Source organism: Pagrus major, chromosome 17 (assembly GCF_040436345.1).
Source record: "Pagrus major chromosome 17, Pma_NU_1.0".
NCBI lineage: Eukaryota > Metazoa > Chordata > Actinopteri > Spariformes > Sparidae > Pagrus > Pagrus major.
In genome coordinates, this window is record NC_133231.1 from 26,754,077 (window position 1) to 26,777,276 (window position 23,200).

The following is a 23,200-nucleotide window of genomic DNA, read 5'->3' on the forward strand; positions in this document are numbered from 1 at the left end:
TGTTTCCCTATGACATCAGCGGTAAATCTGAAGGCTATTTGCTCGACACGTTGAGGTGTTGTGCTGTCAATATCTCCGCCAATAAGTGACCCCCATTATAAATGCATGATTCCTGACAGATACCCCACTGACAAAATCCATTAGTGAGCTAATGAGAGCTCTACACCGTGAACGTCGCCAACCCCTTCACTCCCCTCCCCCCCCCATCCCCATGTTTTAAAATGGAAAGCTACTTGATGCCGTGAAACAGCACATTATGACTTGCTTATTGTCAGAAATGATGTCTGGTAAGAGGTGCTTAAAGAGCTGGAGGTAAAATAATGAAGGGAACCTCAGCGGGGAATGTGGGACGCAAACGGCCGTTACTTTAAATGAGCCTATTCATTTCTTTTATTTGACTCTGTAACGCTCCGTGGTCTCTCTCTTTCCGCTCTCAAAACTGTCTTTTGTCTCAATTTCTCCTTCTCAATCTCCGGTTTTGGTCTCCGGTAAAAACAACAAGGCTCGCTCCTGACCGCACAGCTTCACCTCGCTTCCACGCTGACAAGGGCTTTTGTTTGTGGCCGTTGACTGGAAATGTAATTAAAAATGCAACTTTTGCGCGGAAATAAATCCTCAGTCAAGCTAACTAGGTGCATCTGAGTATGAGTTCTGCCCTTGAGCTGCAAACATTCAGCTGAATTTCACATCCTTATCTGACTCGGCTTTGAATATGGAACATTCTGTATGCAAGGTGAGCTTAGCACACCACACCAAAGAGTGATTATCGGCTCTCTTTGAAGCACTTGACGGCTTAGAGCTCAGCGTAAACAATTATCTCTACACCCTACTTTGGATTGCCTGTCGCAACAAACGCCTTTCCCATCACCTCTAACCAGCGTTTCTCCTCCAACTTGCCTCCACATCACAACTTAACACTGTATGGTACACACAACGAAGGAATGGGAAATGGTGATACAGTCTGTGATCACGTAAGACGCTTCTCTGAGCATACATGCCCTTATATTGTCAGTCATGTGGATGAGGCAGGCCTGTCCTGTCATGATCCTGCCTCTCGGGTTTCTCGGAGCTGACTTGTATTTTTTTCTGACGAGGGCTGTTCAGCTCTCAGGTGAAAGAACACCTTGTAACAGGTGATATATCTCGGTAGATGTATCAGGACGTATATGTTTCTCAAACTATTCCCCAAAAGCAAACAGAGAACTTTCTTCGATCCACGAGAATTCAAAATCAAACGTTGCTGCTGCTCTTTTAAGTTCATCTAATTAACCCTGATCGGGTTGAACACTGACGTCACACTCTTCATCCCTTTAAAGACCTGGTCACACCAGATAGTGGCACAGTGTAGTTTATCCCTGTACCTTTTGGGAAATTTGTAGTTCAAGAGTCTCGATGACCTAGGCACTAGGGGTTTCGTGGAATAACTGACTGGACAAGTAACAAAAACACTAGTCGACAATGACTTATCGCTCATTTAAGATATCAGCATGGTGCATTAATTAGTGACATCAAAATACATCATTAGCTATTCAGAGCTTTTGAGACGACCTTCTTTACTTCTGCAACAAACAGTATCTCCAGCTCAGACAAGATTGCTGGGGGGTTTAGTCCAATCAGATCACAGCTCGTTTGTAAACAGCCTCTCAGAGCCAATCTAGCTCCTGCCTGTGAATAAGCAAATATTCAACAAACCTACGGGATTCGATGACTACTCGGGTGACTACTGTATCTGGCAAGCTAACCGCTAACACGCTAGCTTTAGTCAGTCTCAATAACTCTCAGAGCTTTTTTCTATTTTCTTAATATTGTCTTGTTAACTCCCCAATCTGTTCTTAAGTTTGTACAAAATTTCATTTAATGAAGAGTTTGCAAGTCAGCAAGTTATCTCAGTCGCTCATTGAACAATATGTTATCTTACTCTTGTGATCAAAAACATTGACCTGATGCTTTTCTGTACATGATATTTATAGCAATTTTTGGTTAAAAGATAAGGAAGTGGATTCTGGAGAAAGATAGTTGATTGTTGAGAGTTTTGGGCCGAATACCGACCCAAAGCATCTGTATTTGACGACCTGGGAATGAGTTTCAACAATCGACTACCTGTCTCCAGAATCGGCTTCCCTACCGTACAGATTATTTAGTTGGTTGAACGGATGCAGATAAAGATGCACCAGCTCATCCTTACAATTAATCAATGATGCAAAATTGTTTGATTCCATTTAAAAGAAATTGATTTCGCCCCTAAATTAGTTTTAAACGATGGTGTGACCAGGCCTTTAAACTGATTCTCACTCTTCTCAAGTAAAAGAAGACGGCAACCATCTTTCTAGATACTCAACCCCCTGTCGATCCTGATCCAGCTATTCCAGTGTCTCCACATCGACTATCCTGCACCAGCAACTCATGTTTCGGATATATACATTCAGTGTGTGTGGTTATACAGCAGGGCTTTATGTCTGAAGTTACATGAAATCGTTCTGTCGCTATACTGCGGCAGGTTGCGCGGGAATCATCTATGAAAGATGGATAGTTTTGGAGAATGCTGCAGCGATGGGGGATTAAAGCCCCTTTGATTTGGATCAGGGGCAACACTGAACCAGTTCTCATGATGGGGAATTTGAGAGGTAGGGTGGGGAAAAACCTTGACCTAGACTACTTGGGGCTACTCTTGAGTCTCCTCTGGGCTTTGATTATTTGGTGTGGCCTGTGAATCTGCCACGATCTCCTTGGCAATGACCTCCACGCCTGCTGGCTCTTCCGTCTTGCATTTGATTGCGCTCTCTTCGCCCTCGTCTTTCTCCTCGTCCGTCTCGACCCCGTTTTCGATCACAGCTTCAACTTCTGCTCCGCCCTCGTCCTCCTTTTCTTTGGTCTCGCTCTGTGTTTCGACAGTCGCAACGATTTTCGTCACCTCTTGGACCTCGCCCTTTCGTAAAGGCTCTCCGTTCTCCTTTGATCCATCGATCTTCTCTTCCTCCTCTTCTTCCATGCCGTTTTCTGCTCCGTTGTCTTTTGTCTCTGCTCCTCCATCTTTCTCTTCAACAGTCTCTACGCTGATTTTGATCCCATCATCAATCTTTCTATCTTCCTCACACCTCGCCTCCCCCTCTTTCGATGTCTCGCTTTCTCTCGCTCCCTCCACATCTGCTGCGTTCACCCTTTCATCCCTGCTCTTGTCTTCCTCATTCTCAGCCTTTTCCCTGTCATCAAGAATTTTGGGATCCTCGGCATCCTTCTCCGTTTTTGTTTTCTTCTTCTTCTTGTTCTTTGCTGTGTCTTTGATGCAGTTCTTGTTGGACTTGCTTCGGGGCTTGAAGATCAATTTCTGAAACATTCAAAGTTAACATTAGCATGTTAGTGGAATGTAAATCTTTAAATATGCTTTTGGGCACAAAGAAGTACACACAGACTTAATTAAGAATGGATCAGAGTGGATCTAATATTGTCCTGGGATAATGAGCTAATTCAAATGAGTCTCACTGATGCCGGGAAGGAAATTGAGGCCATTTTGAGGGGAATTATTGGTGGCCCTGAGGCCTGCAGTCTGACCAAACAAACAGAAAAAAGTGAATGCAATATGTCCTCAATTACTTGAACAACTTCTGCAGGGTTCCACACACTGCAGGGATATAGAGAGAACTTGGATAAACTGCAAAGAAAATCTTGTTAACGCTAGCAATTCCCTGAGTCTTAGGGCCTATTAAATTTGTTGTTGTGATGGCAGTTTAAATGCGGGTCACAGAAAGCGTCAACATGGATTCATTCCACTGCGGACAAAGGTTAGCTTCAGAGGTTATCACCACTATTCAGGGTCGCTGAGGAAGCATTACCAACCCAGTTTCCCCAAACAACATGTGTCCTGACATCTCAAACAGAGAGAAGTCCATTCACATTTGTCCGGCGCTGTGTGTGTTTGGCTGCCTAAAACAAAAACAGCTGTGGGATTGGAGGTGGCAGGAGGTGATGTTGGCCTTGGATATATGTTAAGGAGCTGACAGAAGGACTGGTGGGAGAACCCCAATTTGCTAAGAAATACATAGAGGAATGTTGAGGTCACGTACCTTTGCTTCCCTCCTCTTTCGGCCCAACACGGGTCTCTGCAGGAAAACAATCTGTTTGGTGGACAGACTTCCATCACTGAAAGATGAGGACAGAGAGAGATAAAGAAAGTGGAGAGGATCAATTGGAAAAATGTTGGCAATTCAAGAAGAATTTAATTTTTCAGCCAAACACTTTTTTGGTACCAATTTAGTTCGAAGTGACAAAGAATGAAAAGAGAATGATAAGGAGATCGGAATAAGCTTCTCCCATTTGCTTTTCAGCATTTAATTTTTAATTTTCAGGCTCATAATTTTATTTTGGGTTACTACTAGAATACATTTACAGTGCTTAGTGCTAAAAAACCCATTAATTTTCTCATACTGTCCAGTGTTGCAGCACTGTATTCCCTCTCTGTCTGAAACGCTCTGTTTTAGCTCCTGTCTCTTTAAGCCCCCCCTTCCTGAATACCCAGCCTACTCTCATTGGTCAACTCACGCACGCCTGAGCCAGCACCGCTAACAACAACAGAGCAGCTGTGTTAATTCAATTCTTACGTGCCAAACTAGCTGCTAGACGTAAATTATAAAAATGCGTGACATTGGGACGTAGTGTGATGTCACAAAGTCACAAAATTAAAGGCGGGACTACTGACGAGGCGTTTCAGGAGCAGCGTTTTCTGTGGGAGAGACGAGCTTCTATGGGTGTGGACTTTGACCTTTTTAACTTTCAAGATCTTTTACATGCACAAGAGCCTTAAACACACTTAAGGAAAGGGAAAAAAATAACGAAAAAGCTGTAAACAGATTCTTCATTATTTATTGTTTTCTTTGCCTGAAAGATTGCTGCGAACTCCAAGATAAAAACGCATGATTCATTTGAGTTAAATCCTGGGATAACACACAGTCATCCACACTCTTTCTGACCTTCCATCAAGATAGTTGCATGATCGTCGGCCGATGCTCATGCTTCACGCTCTTATCTGACAGTTTAAGGATATAGGCTCACATCTGTGGCCCCACCTCTTTACTGCTGTCATCTATCAGTGCCATTTCCCCACTTTTCCCCCCACTTGAAAGTGATTTTTCGCATGCAAGGGGGCAGATCATGACGTTTCCCCGAATGTCTGCATGCAACTCATGAACGCATTCGGCTTCTCAGAACATGTATTTCGTCTCTTTTCCTCAATTCCCCAAATATAATCCTCCGTCCCATGCACATGTCACACTCCTGTGTTCTGAGAGGGATAATCTGCTCGTGCTGACAGATTAATCGTGGCAGGAAATGCAGATTCATTTCTGAGTAGGCTTCCTGTCTCTCACGCTCACTCTCACTCCAGCGTCTGCTCGTCTTTGTCATGCACAGCTCCTTTCATAGCCCGGCGTGCTCACACTACTAGCTCAGTTTACCTCTCTGCTTTTATCTCCAGTGACAGCTGCTTTTGTGACAGTTTCATTGTTTGTTTCTGCTTTATTCCTCCTATTATGTTTTGCTATTATCGGACGTGGCTTAAAAGGAGATATGCCATCCCGCGCTGCTCTCTGACACAAGCTCAATAACGTGCACGCACACATACACACAAAGGTTAGATGCTGTCCAAAGTTAAGCTGCCCGCTCAGCCTTGCACATGAGGAAAGATGGCAGGTTTATGATCGCTGCAGAACCCTAAAAGCCGGCAACAAATCTTCCCTTTCTCAACATCAAATGGGTTTGAGACTCCTCCAGCAGAAGGCTTACTATCTAAACCATTCAAAGCCCACCACAACTTCTTTTTTCCATTACCTCCTTCCTTCCACCATTTATCCATACTGCTATTTTCTGGGCTGTCAAGAATGCTGGATGGCTTTCTGGGCGAATCATAGTTGAAAACTAACCTGGAGTTCCCAGCAACAGCCCGAGCACATTAAGCTAGAAAGGAGTGGATGGCTTAGAAAATTACAGACCTTTACCGAGCCTACTCTTGCCTGTCAGTGCCAGCCGCACTATTATAACTTGAAGCCATACAGAACAGCAATAGCCCGTGTCAATTTACGGGTGAATGTACTCGTTGCTGGCTTCATCTATACGGGAAAAGCACACCTATGCAGCAAACTGCCACTTCTATATATATAAAAAGAAAAGCATTGACACATTAAAATGCTGCACCCAAACAATAAAAAGACTCTAACGTAAAGGAACTGATCACTATTTAGTCTCCGACACCTGCAATAATTAACCAATTTATCCGAACCTTCTTGTTTCCTTGTTCACTCGCTCCGTTGTTAATGCAGAGGAATTCACATTTACTGTAGTTAATGGCTCTAAAATGTAATTACCATCTGCATTAATTGAATGCGGCGAGCATGAATGCATGCTCTGAGACAACTACATGAATTAATGTTGTGTGGAGGAGCCGCTGAGCACCAGTTAGCATTAATTTCAGACGCTGCTGAGATCACTGACACTTATCCGACCCCTCCAGATGAAGTGCAGCCTGCGAGCCCTCAGACGACAAAAAAAGCGCGCATTTGCAAATTTGCTATTTAAAAATGGAGGAGTCAACACCACAAAAACAAGTGTAATGAGTATTGCTAATCTGAAATAGATCATCAACCATTATTTCGGCGTGCAAAATGTTCCGAAGGCAGGGAGAGAAATGAGCTCCGTCTTGTACTGTATCTAGGGCGACTCTGATTAATTAGCCATGTTGTGCTGTTGTGTTGTGGCATTTTGAGCGAGAGGAGAGAGGGAGAGGGAAGGTGGGGGGGAAAAAAACAAAACAAAGGATGAAAATAGAGAGGTAATTAATCAGACATGCTGTGAAGGAGCAGCAAACATGACCGACTGAGGCGGGGGCACGGCAAACAATCGGTCAGTGCGCTGATGGAAATGCTACATGCACACTTCATCAGTCTGACACACCACAACATTATATTAAAGAATAGTTTCACATTTAAAAACAATACTTGAGTGCCTGCGCTGAAATGTATGTATATTCAAGTTATTATTGGTCGTGATCCTTTTCTCCTGTCTGAACAAAGATCCCTATTATTTATGTTCAATGTGAGATATGTATACGGGGCGAGCCCTCTGTCTGTACCCTGCGTTCATTTCATTTCTATTTTTACGCTTTCTGAAAGATTAGATGAAACAGGCAGTGACAGTTACATCGTTTAAGATGGATGTATCCATTTTTTTAAATGTGCATTTACGTTAAATGTATGTAAAGTGGCATAAATGAGCCTTAAAATGATTTAATCTTAAGTGACGGGAAGACAAAATCCTCCAAAGTTACAATCTTCTATAATTTCTTCTCGTACCTTCCTGTTCAATGTTTCCGTTCTTAGTTGAAGCAAAGCGGCAGGAAGTGGGAAACACTAGCATAACCATGCAGCTGAACTTTGGACACAGACGTGCATTTTGCTTAGTTCAAGGACTGTGGGTTTTGTTCACAGTCACTAAAATTGACTCAGAAGCTGCTTTGTAGTCTGGTGGTCATGTAGAGGATACTGAACAGGCTCTGGATGGGGGTGGGGGTGGGGGGGGTGGGGGTGTTGTCTTTTATTTGTCTTTTAATATGGATTGCATTTTGTTAATTTTGTATAAAGACTGATGGTGCACTATACCACATTAAATAAGGAAGGACTCACCCTTACCCGCACTTTACTTGAAGGATTATTTTTGCTCTTGTTATGACTAATCTGCCATCAGCAGTTTGTTTTCCTCCTGTTGCTATAGGAACCACTGCTTGCACAGTTATACTGCAGGTACAACTGAGAATAGGCGTTTTCAGGCCTGAGGAACCGTCTCATCATTCTAACAACTTCTCCCTTTTTACAGAACCAGTGTTCGTTTACAAGAACCTCCTGGAAGAGAACACCCCTGCACCGAGCACTACCTTACATACAATTTTCTTCTAGTCTTTTGCTCATGATTTTTCTGCCAAAGTGCAGACATCTCAGTCATTATAAACAAACGAACAAACACTTTCACTAATGTTAGTCTGGGGACCGCCGGGCCACAGACGAAAGAAAATAACAGCTTGAGTTTAGCCCAAACTAGCAGTTAGTCCGAGATGTCTTGTGTAGATATCAAAGAGCTGGCAAAGTAACACAGCACATAAAACAAGCCCAGCAGCCTCGAAATGTCAGATCAGACTATTGTGTTTGACTATACAGTATCTTTAAACATTAATAATTTAAACATTAAATAGTTAATAAACATGTTTGCAGATTTTACAAAAATGTCGCAATTAAAATAAACCACCGGTCGTCCAGTGACTTCCAGAAATGACTTGTTAGCGTGATGTCACAGTGATTATGTCTATTATTGATCTGCCATCAGCAGTTTGTTTCACTCTGTCACAACCGTTACTTTCACAGTTACTCAGCAGCTACAGTTTGACTGACAAATTTATATCCATTTTGACAAACCTGTGACCAAGCCAATGGTTTCAGGCGTCTTTATTCTCATCCCCAAATGTCCTCGTTGGAAATATTATCTGACTACATCTGGTTTTGTTTTTGTTGATTTGTGTAGGATGCACAGATGCTATGCTTACTGCAAAACAAGCTAGCCATTAGCTCTCTGAAAGCTAATGTGTCGCTAATACAACATTCTTGTTGAATACTTCATTAGATTTGCAAGATTTGCCTTTCCAGCCTACTCTACTAATTAATTATTATAATAGCCTGCCTATGGTTTAGCACTTATTTATAGTATCTCATCTTTTTCTGATTTATGACTTTCCAATAATGTTTGTTGCCCACTAGCTGATTGTTTTCACATTGCTGCATGTATAAGGGTTATACAGCCTATATATTAATAACTGCTACTAATTAGACTAAACTATTATTTATTTATTAGTATGAAACATTATGTGAGCACATTTAAGCAAAAAAACCCAGCATTTTTGTATACTATTCTCTATTTAACACCTAAAATATGAGTGGTTTCTCTGACCGGTTTGAAGAGAGCCTTAATCGGCCACACTGGAGTGAAGGGTTTGACTGGTACAGTTTCATTATCAGCATGTCAAAGACCAAATTCTGTTTTTGAAGTTAGGCTCTTCGGGGCGCCTGAAAAACATGCGAGGCCTTTGACCATAAGCGGATGTACACTCATATAGCAGCCATGAGTGATGAGTCAGCAAAGGCTTAGCCGAGGGACCGTTACATTTCTGTGAGGAGATTTTCCGCCATCAGTCAGAGCGGCTGCTCGACTCGAAGCTCAGCCTCAACTGGAACAGATTTAGGTCAATATTTTCTAAAAGCTGTCGTATTTCTTTGAACAATAACTTAAACAGACGAGGGGGCTGCTGTTATAATTTATACTGCGTTCCGGTTTTTACAGAAAGCTGTTGCATGTTCAGTACAGTAGGTTTTACGCTCCTGCAGCAAGTTACAATAACTTTTCACACAAGGCTCAGCTTTCAGCTTCACACTTCCTTAGGAAAACTTTTTAAGGTTTTGTGTGAACTTCAGAGTTGCCCCCACACAACAGAACTAGAAGTGGAGAGACATTTTCCATTTTCATTTTATTCACAGAACTTTTAATATAAACAATCCAACAAACACTGCAGTGACTCAGAGCTGTTACATCAGGTTATAGTCCTAAAAAGCTACTTCTTTGTTATCTTGTGAAAAACCTGCTCTCAAATGCCAACTTCTTCTTTTTTTCATGAACTAAGAAAAAGAGTCTTGTCTCAGGCTTGGTAACAATGTTTTTTGGGTAAAATCCAGCAGGTTTTTAAATGATTCAGGAGCAGTGTTGGAACATAAAACACTGCTCTAAATTAGTTGAGGGATGTTGGGATATGGGTGCATATATGCACGTGCATGGATATGCAATAAAAGTCAAATGAAATGTGTTGCATTATTTTTGGGGACCAAAATAAAAATTCAGATAGTAGGACCATCTTGATCTGTGATTGTGCCAACCAAAACAGGTATTTTAAGCCAAACCATGATTAACAAACATAAAGTTGCAACATAAAGTTTTAACTTATATGTGATTTTGCAGAAAACGTACTTGGCTAACATTTATTCTGGTGACTGGGTTCAGTACTTTATAATTCTACTTCTACTTACTTTTAACTTCACAGATTTAGTTTTTTCATACATAAACCCTCTGATCAGCTCCACCCTAACCAGCTACAATATTATGTAAATGCTGTTTATATGTAAATGCACTAATTATACCTATAATATAATACAAATTATTATTTGATACTCTTGAAAGGATCGTTGTGCAGTATGACTACTTCTGACATTATAGGTGCATTTTAGCTGATAACACTTAAGTATTTTTACCTAAGTAAAATCTTTAATGCAGGACTTAATTGTCATAGAGTACTTCCATGTTGTGGTATTACTCTTTTTTAATTTCTTAAAGGATTTGCTGGTTTAATAGGTAAAAATTAACATATATGTCTGCAGTATCTGTTGCTGCAATTCCTAAATCTTGCCAACAGGGGTCGGTAGAGGTCATAGATTACTTACTGTCCCTTTTTAATAGTCAGATGAGGGTCACTACCTGTTAGTCTTGATCACAGGAGTTGGCAGCACACAGGTGAGCCTCCATCCATACGTGGCCAGCGACTGAAGCAGAGGAATGTAATCTGCCTTCACCTGCAAACCCTGTGGAAAGAACAAGATGTCTGTCACAAACCTACAATCAATCCAAACAACCCTAATCTCCATCCTTCTCCCCTTAAATATCACATATAGTACACAGCACAAGGAACAGCGTGTAGCAGAGTGCATCGTGATTACAGCTGTGAAGCATCAAGGTATGAGATGCAATCAAACGTCGTTGGCATCACACACGACTCAAATCACCGCTTAAATCTTCCCTCTGAGATAGAAAGGCTTTAATATAATGTCTGCATGTTTTCTTAGAGGTTGTTTGTCAAAAGAAATGTACAAAGGAAATAATAAAAACTAAAGCGTGGATCAGAAAGTCCCTGGTTGCCATGAGTCAACATGGCAACCATCTCTATTCAGGTCAAGCATGTGTCGGCACGGTAAGTCCTTGAACAAACACACTGCTCATGTGAAACTGCTCACTTTATGGTAAACACCGTAATGATGTTTGTGCTTTTGAACTGCCGTTAAATGAGCATCGCTTTAATCACAGATTTAAATTAAGGATGGACGAAACAACAAACACTTAAATGCTGATATTGACTTGGGGGGAAAAACAGGTCCTGTCAGTGATTCAAACTGAGATGTACACAGATTACTTAATGTATTTTCAGAACACACACACACACAACCTGTTCGAAAGAGGAAGTGTGCTGTGGTTTTCCATGCCTGCCATGTTCGGCACCTGCCGAAATCGAAAAACCGCAACGCGTGTCAGTCAGATTGCTTTTACCTCCAGCATATGCATTTGCACTCACGCACACACACAGAGAATCACACACATCTGCAGTTATATAACACACCAGTTATTGAGAAACCTCAATCAGTTGCGCCTTATTCTCTAAATGATGCCTAGAGCTGTGGTCTATGCAAAATAAAAGCTGTTTGAAAGACAAGAGGGTCAGCATTTTGGGCTGTTCGCCGCTTTACATAAAATCCAGACCGTTGGTGCTGCAGTGTGAGTACTGATATGAGTCAAGAAGACGGCGAACATGAGCGCCTCAGAAGTTTTGCAGAGTCTATTCATAGAGCGCTGATCAACTGTACAAGAACAGAGACTCAGGCATACATCACACCTACACACGCCACATTAGCCTTCACTGTACTGTGAAGTGTGAAAGTCTTCTCTAATTAAAGCTGCACCCAGCCAAGGTTTCTCATGTGGATGTACTGTACGCCCGGCTTCATCAGCCGCTACCACAGAGAGCCACATTAACACACGATGACACCATAGTTCACATTTATTAACCAGGTACAGGGCAGTGTAAGGTACTGCAAATTAAAAGCTTTTATTGTGGTAACCAGGTTGCTAGTTGGCAATGCTGTTGTGTTTTCTGCTCTTTTATTTCTTCACTGTATAAATCATAACCTCGTAAACCTTCTTTCATCATAGTACTGATCCATCATTACTGCTGCAGGTTGTACTCTACTGCTATATTCAGCAAACCCACAAAAATGATTTCAAATTCTCAATGAGATCCCAACATTTTTAAGAATGATCAAACACATTCAACTGCTGGAAATATGTGAAAAATGATGCACGAGACGTCTTGAATTTTCTATTAAAAGTGACGTAAAATAAATAATAAAAAATAAGATCGTTACATGATTGCTTCGGTCTGTAAAGCTAAAATCAGGATTCAAGAGGTTTTAGAAGATGAGAAGATGTTTTTTTCTTGGAAATAACATTTTAAAGGCTGAGTTCACTCAAATCACACGCTCATGTGATGTAATGACACATTTCAGGAGGGAGTCAAATCCCTTCTGTGATACTACTGAGTCATAAACTATCTACTGATCTAATAGTCGTACTTCAACAGCACCTATGAGAACAACTACTACTAAAATGACTACTATTATTATTTTAACAACTCCGACTACCCCAACCGCTCATACTGAACCACCATTACAGCAACATCTGCTACTACTACAATGAAAGCTACTGAGTACTTAAGTACTACCACTATAACTGTATTTATACAGATACTACAAGTATTCTTGCTTAATGTTTAATGTGTTTAATTTACTTGATGCGATGGTCTTTATCTAATCACTTTGCACGTTTGTTTTTATCTACTCAGGCCAAATAAAACTTGACAAACAACTATATAACTCATGAAATATTAACAAAACGATTCAATAATTCATCTGAAATAGATAAAATTACATAAATGCAGCAACACACACATTTAAACCAGACAGTCACAAAAGTAAGAAATGAGGTTAACTGCTCGGCAGATCTATTTTCCCCTTGTTATCCTCCCTCACACCGGCTGTCATCAGAGCCTCTGATGTGTCACACTCTAATAATTCCCACCACCCAACAATTGCGTGCATGGCGAAATACCGGGGTTGCCTGGAAGGAAAATGATCTTCTTAGGGTATATGAATTGCTTTTACACTGGGAAATGAAGTACTGACAGTCAAGTAAAAACTTCGTTAATTACTTGTTGTATATCGCAGTAATAATGTATGGTTGTAACAGGATCCCACGGCACATTAGTTTGCCTCGGCACACCATTTGGGAACCACTGATCTGGACAGCAGTCGTATCATTCAGTTACTACTACTACTACTACTACTAATACCAATATAACTAATACCAATATTACTAATATAATTACTATTACAGCATCTGCTGCTACAAGTACTGCCAGCTGCACCACTGCTTCTACTATCCTCCGAGCTGTTACTGCAACATTTCAAATACAAGTACTGCAATTACTACTACGACTGCAGTGGTTTCCTACTACCACTATCTCTACTAATTTTGCAGCAGGGTGTAATGGGTGGTGATACAGAGAGATTAAAGAGTCAGAGCATTTCTGAGAGAGAGAGAGAGAGAGCCTGATCAGCATGCAGTGCTCATTTGCTGCCATGAGACAGACTTTAAGTCCAAACACTTAAACCCACTCCACCGCACAACGTCTCATTTTTCTTCCACAGATTCCTATTGACCGGGATGACAGTACACGCACAAACAGACCTAAAGCACTCACACATCAAGTTGTAGGTTGCACAGAGCTAATCGTTAGGATACAAGACAGCGCTCCAGACATTATTTACACAAGCATTACTTTCTAAGTTCCTACAGGGAGCGGCGCATCTACATTTTTCGGGGGGTTTGTGTTGGATCGGCTCCCAGAAACAGGCTCTCTTTCAAAGCTTGCCCGGGAAGTAAATTGAGAAATAATTTTTCTGTAATGGCTTGCTGTTCTTTGGAGGAGGTGAGAGTTAATCACAGTCCCTGTAGTCTGGCTCCCCTCTCATCCCCTGACTTATTATGCAGGGGCCACCTCGCTGCATCAGCACTCCGGCAGTAACCTGTGAGGCTAAAAAACAAAGCAATCGCACGGCCATCTTTGTCTGCGATGCTATCTGAGAGAATATAAAGAAGGACCACATGGTAAGAGGAGAGAGGAGCTCCAGTTCAAGCTACTTAAAATTAAATCCATGCATTTTCCTGAGATCATCTCTTCACACAGTTAAACACATTCCTACCTTGGAGCGACCACCTTGCTAAAGGGCATCTCAGCAGGAAGAGGAGAGCTTGTCAGATACTTAACCGTCACAGCTGCCTCAGCTGATGTTGGTAGCTATAATAACAACTGCAGAGGCAATAACCCACATCTAATCTTTAAATTTTTGATGCTAAAGCTCCTCTCTATCATCCTCAGAGAAGTTATTGAGATATATTATCCAGTGTTAGGGAAGTAGACCTCAGACAAAGTTTGTTTTCGGGCCTGTGGCAGACGAGGGTGCAGCTGCAGGTCAGCGCCGAAGTTCAAAGTGCCCTCTGATAGTCTGCTCAACAAAAACACCAGAGTATTGTTCTTACCGTTAACCCCCTCCACTGACTCCGTAAGGCAGACATAACAAACCATAGTTCTGTTTTTTTTCCTCGCCAGCTCTGAATATTGCTGTAATTTTGCAGACAACTCGGGTCAATAGGTTTGCAGACCCAGTCGGGTAATGATGAAGCAAATACCTTTTTAAAAAAAAGGGCATTCAGATAGTGTTCCTGATGGGCTCGCTTGGCCTGGAGTGTTGTCACAGCAACAGAAAATCAGCATCCACTATGCTTTAAAGCACAGCAATAACCTTTTCTAAGTGTCACTGGCCCTTTCAAAGACGCTCGAAAGAAATCTTTAATATGTGCACTTTCTCTTTTTGCATATTTTCCTCTTGGTTACTTCCGATCATTTCTGTGTTTGGATATTATATCAGCTTATTGGCCAGAAGTCATCGAAGTTATCAACGTCTCTCGTGTGAGCGCATCTGGTTTGTGGTCGAGCTAATGGAGCTACCGATGGTGGTTCAACAGTATCACCAGTTTGACAGAACAAACATCTGGTCCACCTCAGCTTAAAGTTCACTCTTGACCTATAAAACAGTAGTTGTAGGTGTAGGTGAGAAAAACAATCTCGCCACAAGGTTCATTTCGCTGCTCTGGAGCGTTGATTGTTCCACAGGATCTAAAAATATCACTAAAGCTGCATCGGGCACAAAGCTAGGCCCTCCCCAAGCACACCTACGCACCATCTAGGGAGCTTTTCATTGTTTAAAATTGCATCGCTGCAACAATAACACAGTTTAATAAAAGACATCCAAAGTGCATCTGAACTTTTTATGAGGCATTAGCCCACCTTAGAGTCAAGACTAAACTATGCAGCCTGGCAACACACGATGAGGTAGTTGAAGGAAACAAAGGATCAGCTGGTGCAGGAGTTGTTACCGTTCCTCCTGAGCTGTCAGTGAAAGCTTTTATCATGCACTTTTGCAGGGAGAATAAAAAATGTCAGTACTTAATGATTGAAGCTGATGGTTCAAATGGTGGTTCTGAGACAGATCATCAGCTTAAAAGCAGCAGTACTAATTATTTTATATTAAAAAAAATAAAAAAATAGATGGCCCAGAGTCTCATTCTGACAGCAGAGCTCCTCACGCTTCTCTGTTTATTGCTTTGTTCAATTAAGCCTCCAGCTAGTTAGCTCTTTTTTAGGTTGACTCAACTGACTGAAGGAGAAGAGGGGAACAAAGACACTCTCTGTCTCATGTTAACCTCAATTTGGACTCAGATCTGCCACACACACCACACTGATTCTTCTCTGATGTCCCCACAGCCTGGTGATTACGATATATTAGACCACTTTCTGAGGGCCTCCATGATGTGGTTGCTCGACAGAGAGAGACTCAGATCTTTTACTTAAGCAGAAGTATCAATACAGCAAATTAAAAAAATGTCTTTACTAGTCAATGTGACTGATGTATTTTCATGCATTAGTGCTAGTGCTATTCCAGTCATGTTTTACCGGATTATTTCTTTAATTATTTTTTGGCCTTTGTATGGCTTTATTGATAGGACAGCTTCAGAGAGATGACAGGAAACAGGGTGAGAGAGAGGGGGGGTAACATGCAGCAAAGGGCCCAGGCCGGACTCGAACCCCCGGCCACTGCAACGAGGGCAAAGCCTCTGCACATGGGATGCCTGCTCTACCAACTAATGGGCACCCCTACCGGATTATGTCTGACCAGAAGTCAGGACATCTCCAGCTGTGTTCTTCTGGCAAAACATGATCTTTTCCTCAACCTAACCAAGTGTTTTCTTAACCTAGACCTAACCAGAGCATGAGCACACCGTTGTCACACAATAAAATTGAAAATTGAACCTAAAGCAGCGTGAAGTTGCAACATAATGAAATGTAAAGCTTCGGCATATCCGTGGTTTGCAAAAATGTACATTGCCAACAATTATTCTGGCGACTGGGTTGAGATAATGTGGCAATTTTGGTCCGACACAGTCATTTTAAACGAAACCATATAATGGGTTTGGAGGGAAAATGTCTCTTTGGTGGAACTTAACAAATCATAAACATCTAAAATGTGACAAAGGGCCTCAACTGGACACGGTTTTAATATTGTGCAATGACTTCTTAAACATAGATTATCATCCCTGACAAAAGCAGCAAGTAGTCACAGTAGCAGTTTATTAATATTTGGTAATATTATTTCTCAAACAAAGTACTCAAGCCCCTAAAAACTGTCCTTAACTACAGGATATGAGTGTTGAAATTTTACTTCTCACCACTGTTGCAGGGACGATCACAATAAAACTGCTACATTTTTAGACTCATGTTATTACTTGTTTCTAATATCTTACTGCGCCGGATAAACAACTGCACCCTGTAAACCAGAACCTCTCCCTCCGACTCCGATCTATCAGCATCATCGTCACGCTGTGTGACAGAGCGGGCGCGATCTCACACTCGCAGGGACAGTGCAAATTACTCTCCTTCTATCTAGGTCACCTCTTCTCTCACCTAAGTCAGAGAGGATAGAGATATCATGGACAGGCGAAACACGTTAATGATCGGCTCTGCGTGCGACATGCAGGCCTCAGCGTGCACCCACAGGCAGACACAGAACACTTAAGGTATCATATAATGTATATTGTAGGTGAAGAATCGGGCTTGTTGTGAGAAAAACCTGCAAATCTGCATCCTGTGTTCTTTGCAGCGACCACTGAAGTGAACCCAGAGGAAGTCGCTCTCCGCCAACTGCCTTTTGTGTGACCCTGATTTCAAGAGGGACTGAACACACACACACGACATGTTTGTGCGTGTGTGTGTGTGACTGAGGTTTCCTTTTCTATGTCTTAAAACTATTTCTTCAAAGATCCCTTTCTGCCATACCAATGCTGTGATGTGGGGCCCTAATCCCATTTCTTTTTTTTTTTTTTTTTTCATTTCTGTGAGACTGTGAAGTGCTGCTCTTCAAAGTCAGGCACGCAAGTAAATTCTGGGAACGAGCGACAACAATGTCAGCGCTGTTAAGCTCCTTTCACTTGCTTTGACTTTGGACTGCCATTTCATAAATTTGAACTCCAGTGATATTAACTTTAAGGTGTCTTTTTCTCCAGGAGCAGACACTTTCTCTGAACTCTCCTTTGCATTTTTTCTTGTTTGTTTTTTACGAGTTGTCAAGATCAAGGAGCGAGCAAGCCTGCGACATCAAACTGCAGCGTTTTAAGTGGTTGAGGAAAACATTTTACTTTTCTGACAATCGTGCTATGACAACCCAAAGTTTTTAATACATCAAAATATGTCAAAAACTATGTACAAAAAGTTAATGCTCAAAAAGCTGTAAATCATGAGATGAAAGTCTACACAGCTTCTTATTAAATCTGCCTCTAGATCCTCAAGAAGTCAGAGAGAAAACGGCTATCTTGGCTTTAAATCATTCTGTGAACTCATAAAATATCAGTTATTTTTTATGTTCTAGCTGCTCTAATGATAGCGAGAAAAGGGTTTTCTTGTGGTAACCAGGGAGTTTGCAATCTATCGCGTTTCCTGCTCTTTCAATTTGTCTAAGTTTCTGCACAGAAATAATCATTTTCTTGTATATTCTTTATATATTTCTTTTTTTTTTCACTGTGATTATATGTACAAGAGCCTGGCTGCGTCTCTGCTGCACCCAATTAGAGTAACAAATGCTCATGCCAGTGTTATTAGTCTGGTAAGAAATATTTTTAAAGAGTCAGTGAGAAAAAAAAGATTCTCATCTACCTCAAGTGCTCTGTGGCCTTTGCAAGATAAGTTCACTTTCATGCACAGGTCTGGGGATATGAAGAGCGGTGCTGAAATAGAGGTGAATGGACTTTTGTTTGTGCTCCTGAAATTCTATTCACCTTCTTTGTATTGGGGTGGTGCCTTAAATCAAGATTATGTGCATGGCTGAATATGAGAAAGGGTGAGTGTACAAATATGCTTTTGTTAGGGTTTGGGCAAATCAACCCTAAAATGATGGTCTTTTAGAGAAATGTAGTCAAATACAGAAGCTGAACGTTGATTTCTTGACCTCTTTATCCCTCATTTTCCGCTCAAAGGGGCACTTTACCAAGATTATATGGCAGTTTAATAGCTGCAGGGAGTACTGCACAGCTTGTCCTCTCTGGAGGAGATTTGTCAAGTCTTAGAAAACTTGAGCAAAACAAAGACTTTCTAACAAAACACCTGCATCACAAACTGTTGGCATGAAAAACTGGATTTTGAAGTTGGACCCATACAAGGGACTTTAAGTCCGGCAATACATCCTCATACCTAAACGACAGAAAAGGTTGTTTGCCAGTGACCCACAAAACAAGGTATAAAACTCCTGGACGATACCAGTAATAGGTACCATGCACTCATAGAACTGGAGTTACATCCTGTAACTATTATTTAAGGTTGCTGAACAGTCACAGTTTTTCACGCAAGTTATTATCATGAAATGGTTGCTGTTTTGTTGAGGCACCAAAACAACTGGGTTAGGTTTTGGAAAAAGATCATGGTTTGGGTTCATCCATGGCTGTTGGTCTCCCTCAATCTCCTCCACACGTGGACTTTCTTGCTCTTCATACTATACCTAATAATAAACCCGACTATGGACCTATGTGGCATCTTTTTTGGGGGAGGATGGTTTCATTCAGGATATCTGACTGAATCACCGTTGTGCCCATTTAAAAGAATACTCCTCACCAACATAGCACTGACACAACCCTGTCAGACTCCATGGACAGTTTCCAAAAGGATTAGAAGTGATGCAGCAGAACCAGACATATTGTCATATTTATTCCACACAGTCTTCTTCCTGCCTACATTACCCACAGTGCAACTTGATCACAACTCGACAGTCGAGACAGATGAGATGAGGCTTTCCAATTTTTTTCATTTTCAAACGTCAGACCTTTACGACTCTGCCTCAAATGACATCATGCTAACATGATGCTCAGGTGAAATACTCAAACCAAAGAACTCTGTCTCATAAACATGACATTAGTATATTATGAAATTATTTTTATAATTGCATGAATTATCTCCCTGATGCAGGAAAGTGGACGGTGTACATACAGATAACAGGGTCCAGGGTTTCTCAGGTCTGTGGTTAGGTTTAGGCAACTAAAGGAACTTAAGGAAAACCTGTGATTTCATTTTAAATTGTTAATAAAATGATTATGTCTTAAGTCACTGCTGACTCAAAACCAATCATGATCTTTTCCCTACGCTTAACCTTTACAATGTACAATTACCTTTTGGTTCGGATAAAGGGGACGATCCAGGAATTGTGAGATAGCACATTTTTCGACATGTTCGTTAATTTCTCTTGGAATAATGCATGGATCAGCCACATTTCATGGCTGGTATCTATGGATGAGTACAAAGGGGACCGTTGGGCCCGGGTGGAGGTGAATTCTAATTATAATTCTGTTTTATCACGTTTTTACCTTTTATCAAAAAATTACAGTTTCTAAAAATGTGGATACTGCATTGGACCATTTTACAATTTTGATAATATGTCAATAAATTGTGCAGCCCCTAATTGCCAGCTACATTAATTAACAACAAATCCTGATTATGTTAATAGAAAATGTTAATTTGGGCAGCATTATGTTCCCAACAAAATGCTATTAGCTGGATATAGACGTTATTTCTCGGCGACAGGGCCGCTGTTTTATGACTGCACTATTGGATCAGATGAAAATATTATGTGCACAATCTAATAAACATTTCCCCTTTAGCATGACATGTTAGATATACTTGTAAAATTTTAGTATCATCCTGAGAATATCGAACGCAGCTCCTCACACAACATACATTTGTCATAATGGACCCACTGCCGGGTCTGGCAGACTTGAAGTGGATAATGGTGCTATAAAACAACATTTTTAGGAAGGCATGAAAGAGACGATGAGAGGCTCCCAAGAAACATCAGACGCCTCACAAACGTTCGCCGCGCTAAGGGTGAATATCAGTTCATCTTTTAATAAAAACAAACACACATGGATGTTTTTGTGACTCCGGTGCTCCTTCTCTGTTTTATCTGGATGCAGAAAGACTGAAACACAACACCCTCCTGCTAATGCACTCTGTCCCTCTTGATAAATAAATTCTGCTGCGGCGGCTCATGGCGAACAAACATATTAAGACCAACCCTAGCCGAGGTCTGACGGAGAACATGTTTTGTTTGAATATTGCTCCTGTGTATCTCGGTGATAGGAAACAGGGCTTTCAGTACATTAGTTCCAAGGCTGCTCCTCTATTGATTTTCCCACAGGACACAAAAGATGTGAAGCTGGTCCTAATTGGAGTTTCATAGTAGAGACTCTTGATGAGTTATTCATTTGGAGCACTTCATCGCCATCCATATGGCTCCTATTCAGGTCATTTTGCTCAGGAAAAAAAAAAAAAAGTCATGTTCAGGCAACTGCTGCATCTTTTAATGTATTTGGGACATCTGTCCGAAATCTGTGTTGTTTTGCTTTTGGGATGACGCTATAAGAAACGTCTGTATCTGTTGTCGTAGCTCACTGATGGTATTTTTATGCAGAATATAAGCAGCCTTCGACACGCCGAGCACCGTGTTTGTTTGTTGTTTTTGTTCTGTTTTCCTCCAGGCTGTGTTCGGCTGTCATTCGGTAGAAGTTTTCATTGCACTTGCATCTTGACGTGTAGCTTGGTTTCTTTAATTTCTTTCAATGGTTTATTTGAAGTCTGAATCTTTGGACCCATGAGTTTTCGATTGTCTCATGTGCAATGCAAAGCTTTCTACCATCACTTTTGTCTGAATCTATAAACAGATATCTGCATACGAATGCAAAATCTGTAGGGCACGGACAAGATTTTGGTATCGGAAGCGTTTTGGTAGTCCAAGTAGAACTGACCAGTCATGTTAATCATGTGTAGGCGGGCTTGGGTTGCATGCAGGTAAGCAGTCAGCGTGGAGAACAAAATAGGCAGAACGAATGAGCTGAAATGCCGTCTCGTAACTCATCTGCCATCATCAGATGACCACTTAACTTTTGATTAAATTTTAAAATGTATCTGCATTCATTTGCATATACATTAAAGGTCTAGTGTTGAGGCTGTCTATTGGCAGAAATGGACTATAACATTCATGATAATGTTTTCATTAGTGTTTAATCTCCTAAAATTAAGAATCACCTTCTTTTCATCATCTTAGAGGACCCTTTAGATACATACAGAGTGGGTCCTCTTCCACGAGTCTGCTGTTACACAGCCATGTTTGTACAGAAGCCAAGAACGGACAAAAACCTGCTAAAAAAGGGCGATTGACTCCTTTTCCTATTGCCAGTATTGTATCATGTTCGTCGTCATGAATGCGCCAGAAAAACAGGAAACAGTAGACAGCAGCAGATCATGAACCTCATCAGACTACTTTCAGAAAACGTATCTAAAATCTGTCTCTGGCAGCGATACAGAAGCCACTGACAGTGTTCCACTGGTTAGTATTTTAAATATCTTTTACTTAAACGTGCCAAAACAAACTAAATAAACAAATTCTTTGTTTTCATGACTGAATAAACTGTTTCATACTGTTTTACTTTGTTTATATGTGGCGGACCCTGCCACCTTTCTTATTTCCTCCTGAGAACAGCTTGTTTATTCAGTTATGGAAAAAGTTTGTATTGTTATTCCATTAATATCTTAAATATCAAAATTCAGGGTTTGAATTTCTTCTCGCCGCTGGCTGAACGATGCTGGAGCGCTACTTGGACAGAGATTAATGAAAAAGGTATTAACAAGCCAACATCCTGGCAACATCGAGCGCCTGACAGGGGCCGGAAAGCAGCGTGTTCACCCAGGTGTTGTGTTTCGATCACGGTGATAAATACCCCGTCAGTCATTTGACCCCGCAGTGAATGCTTCCTGTGTCTATTCACATTAAAGGCAAAAGCCAGATGTTAGAGAGGGTTGATGGTATTTTTCCAGCGTGAGAGAGGTATTAGTCTCTGCTGCTTTGCAAACACCTGTAGATCAGCACTTTTCACCTGCAAACCCTCTGATTGGACGTAACTCATTTATATCTGGAACAATTAAAAACACCTTCCCCTCGGTGCTGAACAGGAACCGTCCCTGAGACAACACACTCCCACTTGAGGACAATATAAATGATTGCCGTAATGAAACAGCTTGTTTTGCTCTCTGAGCCTCGTACATCCAACCACCTGTCAGACTTTTTGGATAAATAAAACTGTAAAGCATGAGGGGGAATAGAAGACGACGTATATACAGAAGAAGAGGATAAAAAACCCCACCCGCAATCAATATTCTGCATTATTTTTCATTGTAATTATCTCACACTGAAACAATAATGAGCTGTGAGGATACTTTGCATACCAATTTTAGGCAGTTATCACAATGAATAGGGATGATGCGAGACCCTGATCGCCCTTTGTGAGAGAGTGCGTTGTCAATCTGATTTAGCATGGTGCAGATTTGCTCGGGTGAAACAGTTTTTGATAAAGTCCCAGTGGAGGAGCTGATTGGATCTCCTGGAACACTGGGTGTCGGTTCACCGTCGTTCACGTGTTGACGTTTCTGAGGAAGCCTTGAAATCCATTAAGCTGTAACAGATTTACCATTCATCTGGGAGGAGGGGGAGGCTCCACTGCTGCCACCAAGATGACTACAGGAGTCCTTTTATTGACACGTGGCCATCAGCACCGGGCCGGACAATCATAGAGCCGCTTTTGGGGGACA

At 41.3% G+C, this 23,200-nt stretch overlaps 1 protein-coding gene across 1 annotated transcript in view; it reads right to left on the bottom strand.

Annotated features, from left to right (window-relative positions):
• Positions 1–216: 216 nt before the first annotated feature.
• Positions 217–23,200, bottom strand: part of rftn1b (raftlin, lipid raft linker 1b) — a 118,125-nt gene continuing 95,141 nt past the window's right edge. The window contains exons 8-10 of the mRNA XM_073484581.1: positions 10,552–10,655; positions 4,062–4,137; positions 217–3,325 (exon numbers count right to left, since the gene is read on the bottom strand). Of these exons, the coding sequence (XP_073340682.1) occupies positions 2,663–3,325; positions 4,062–4,137; positions 10,552–10,655 (843 nt within the window). The 3' untranslated portion in view covers positions 217–2,662. The remainder of the gene's footprint in view (positions 3,326–4,061; positions 4,138–10,551; positions 10,656–23,200) is intronic.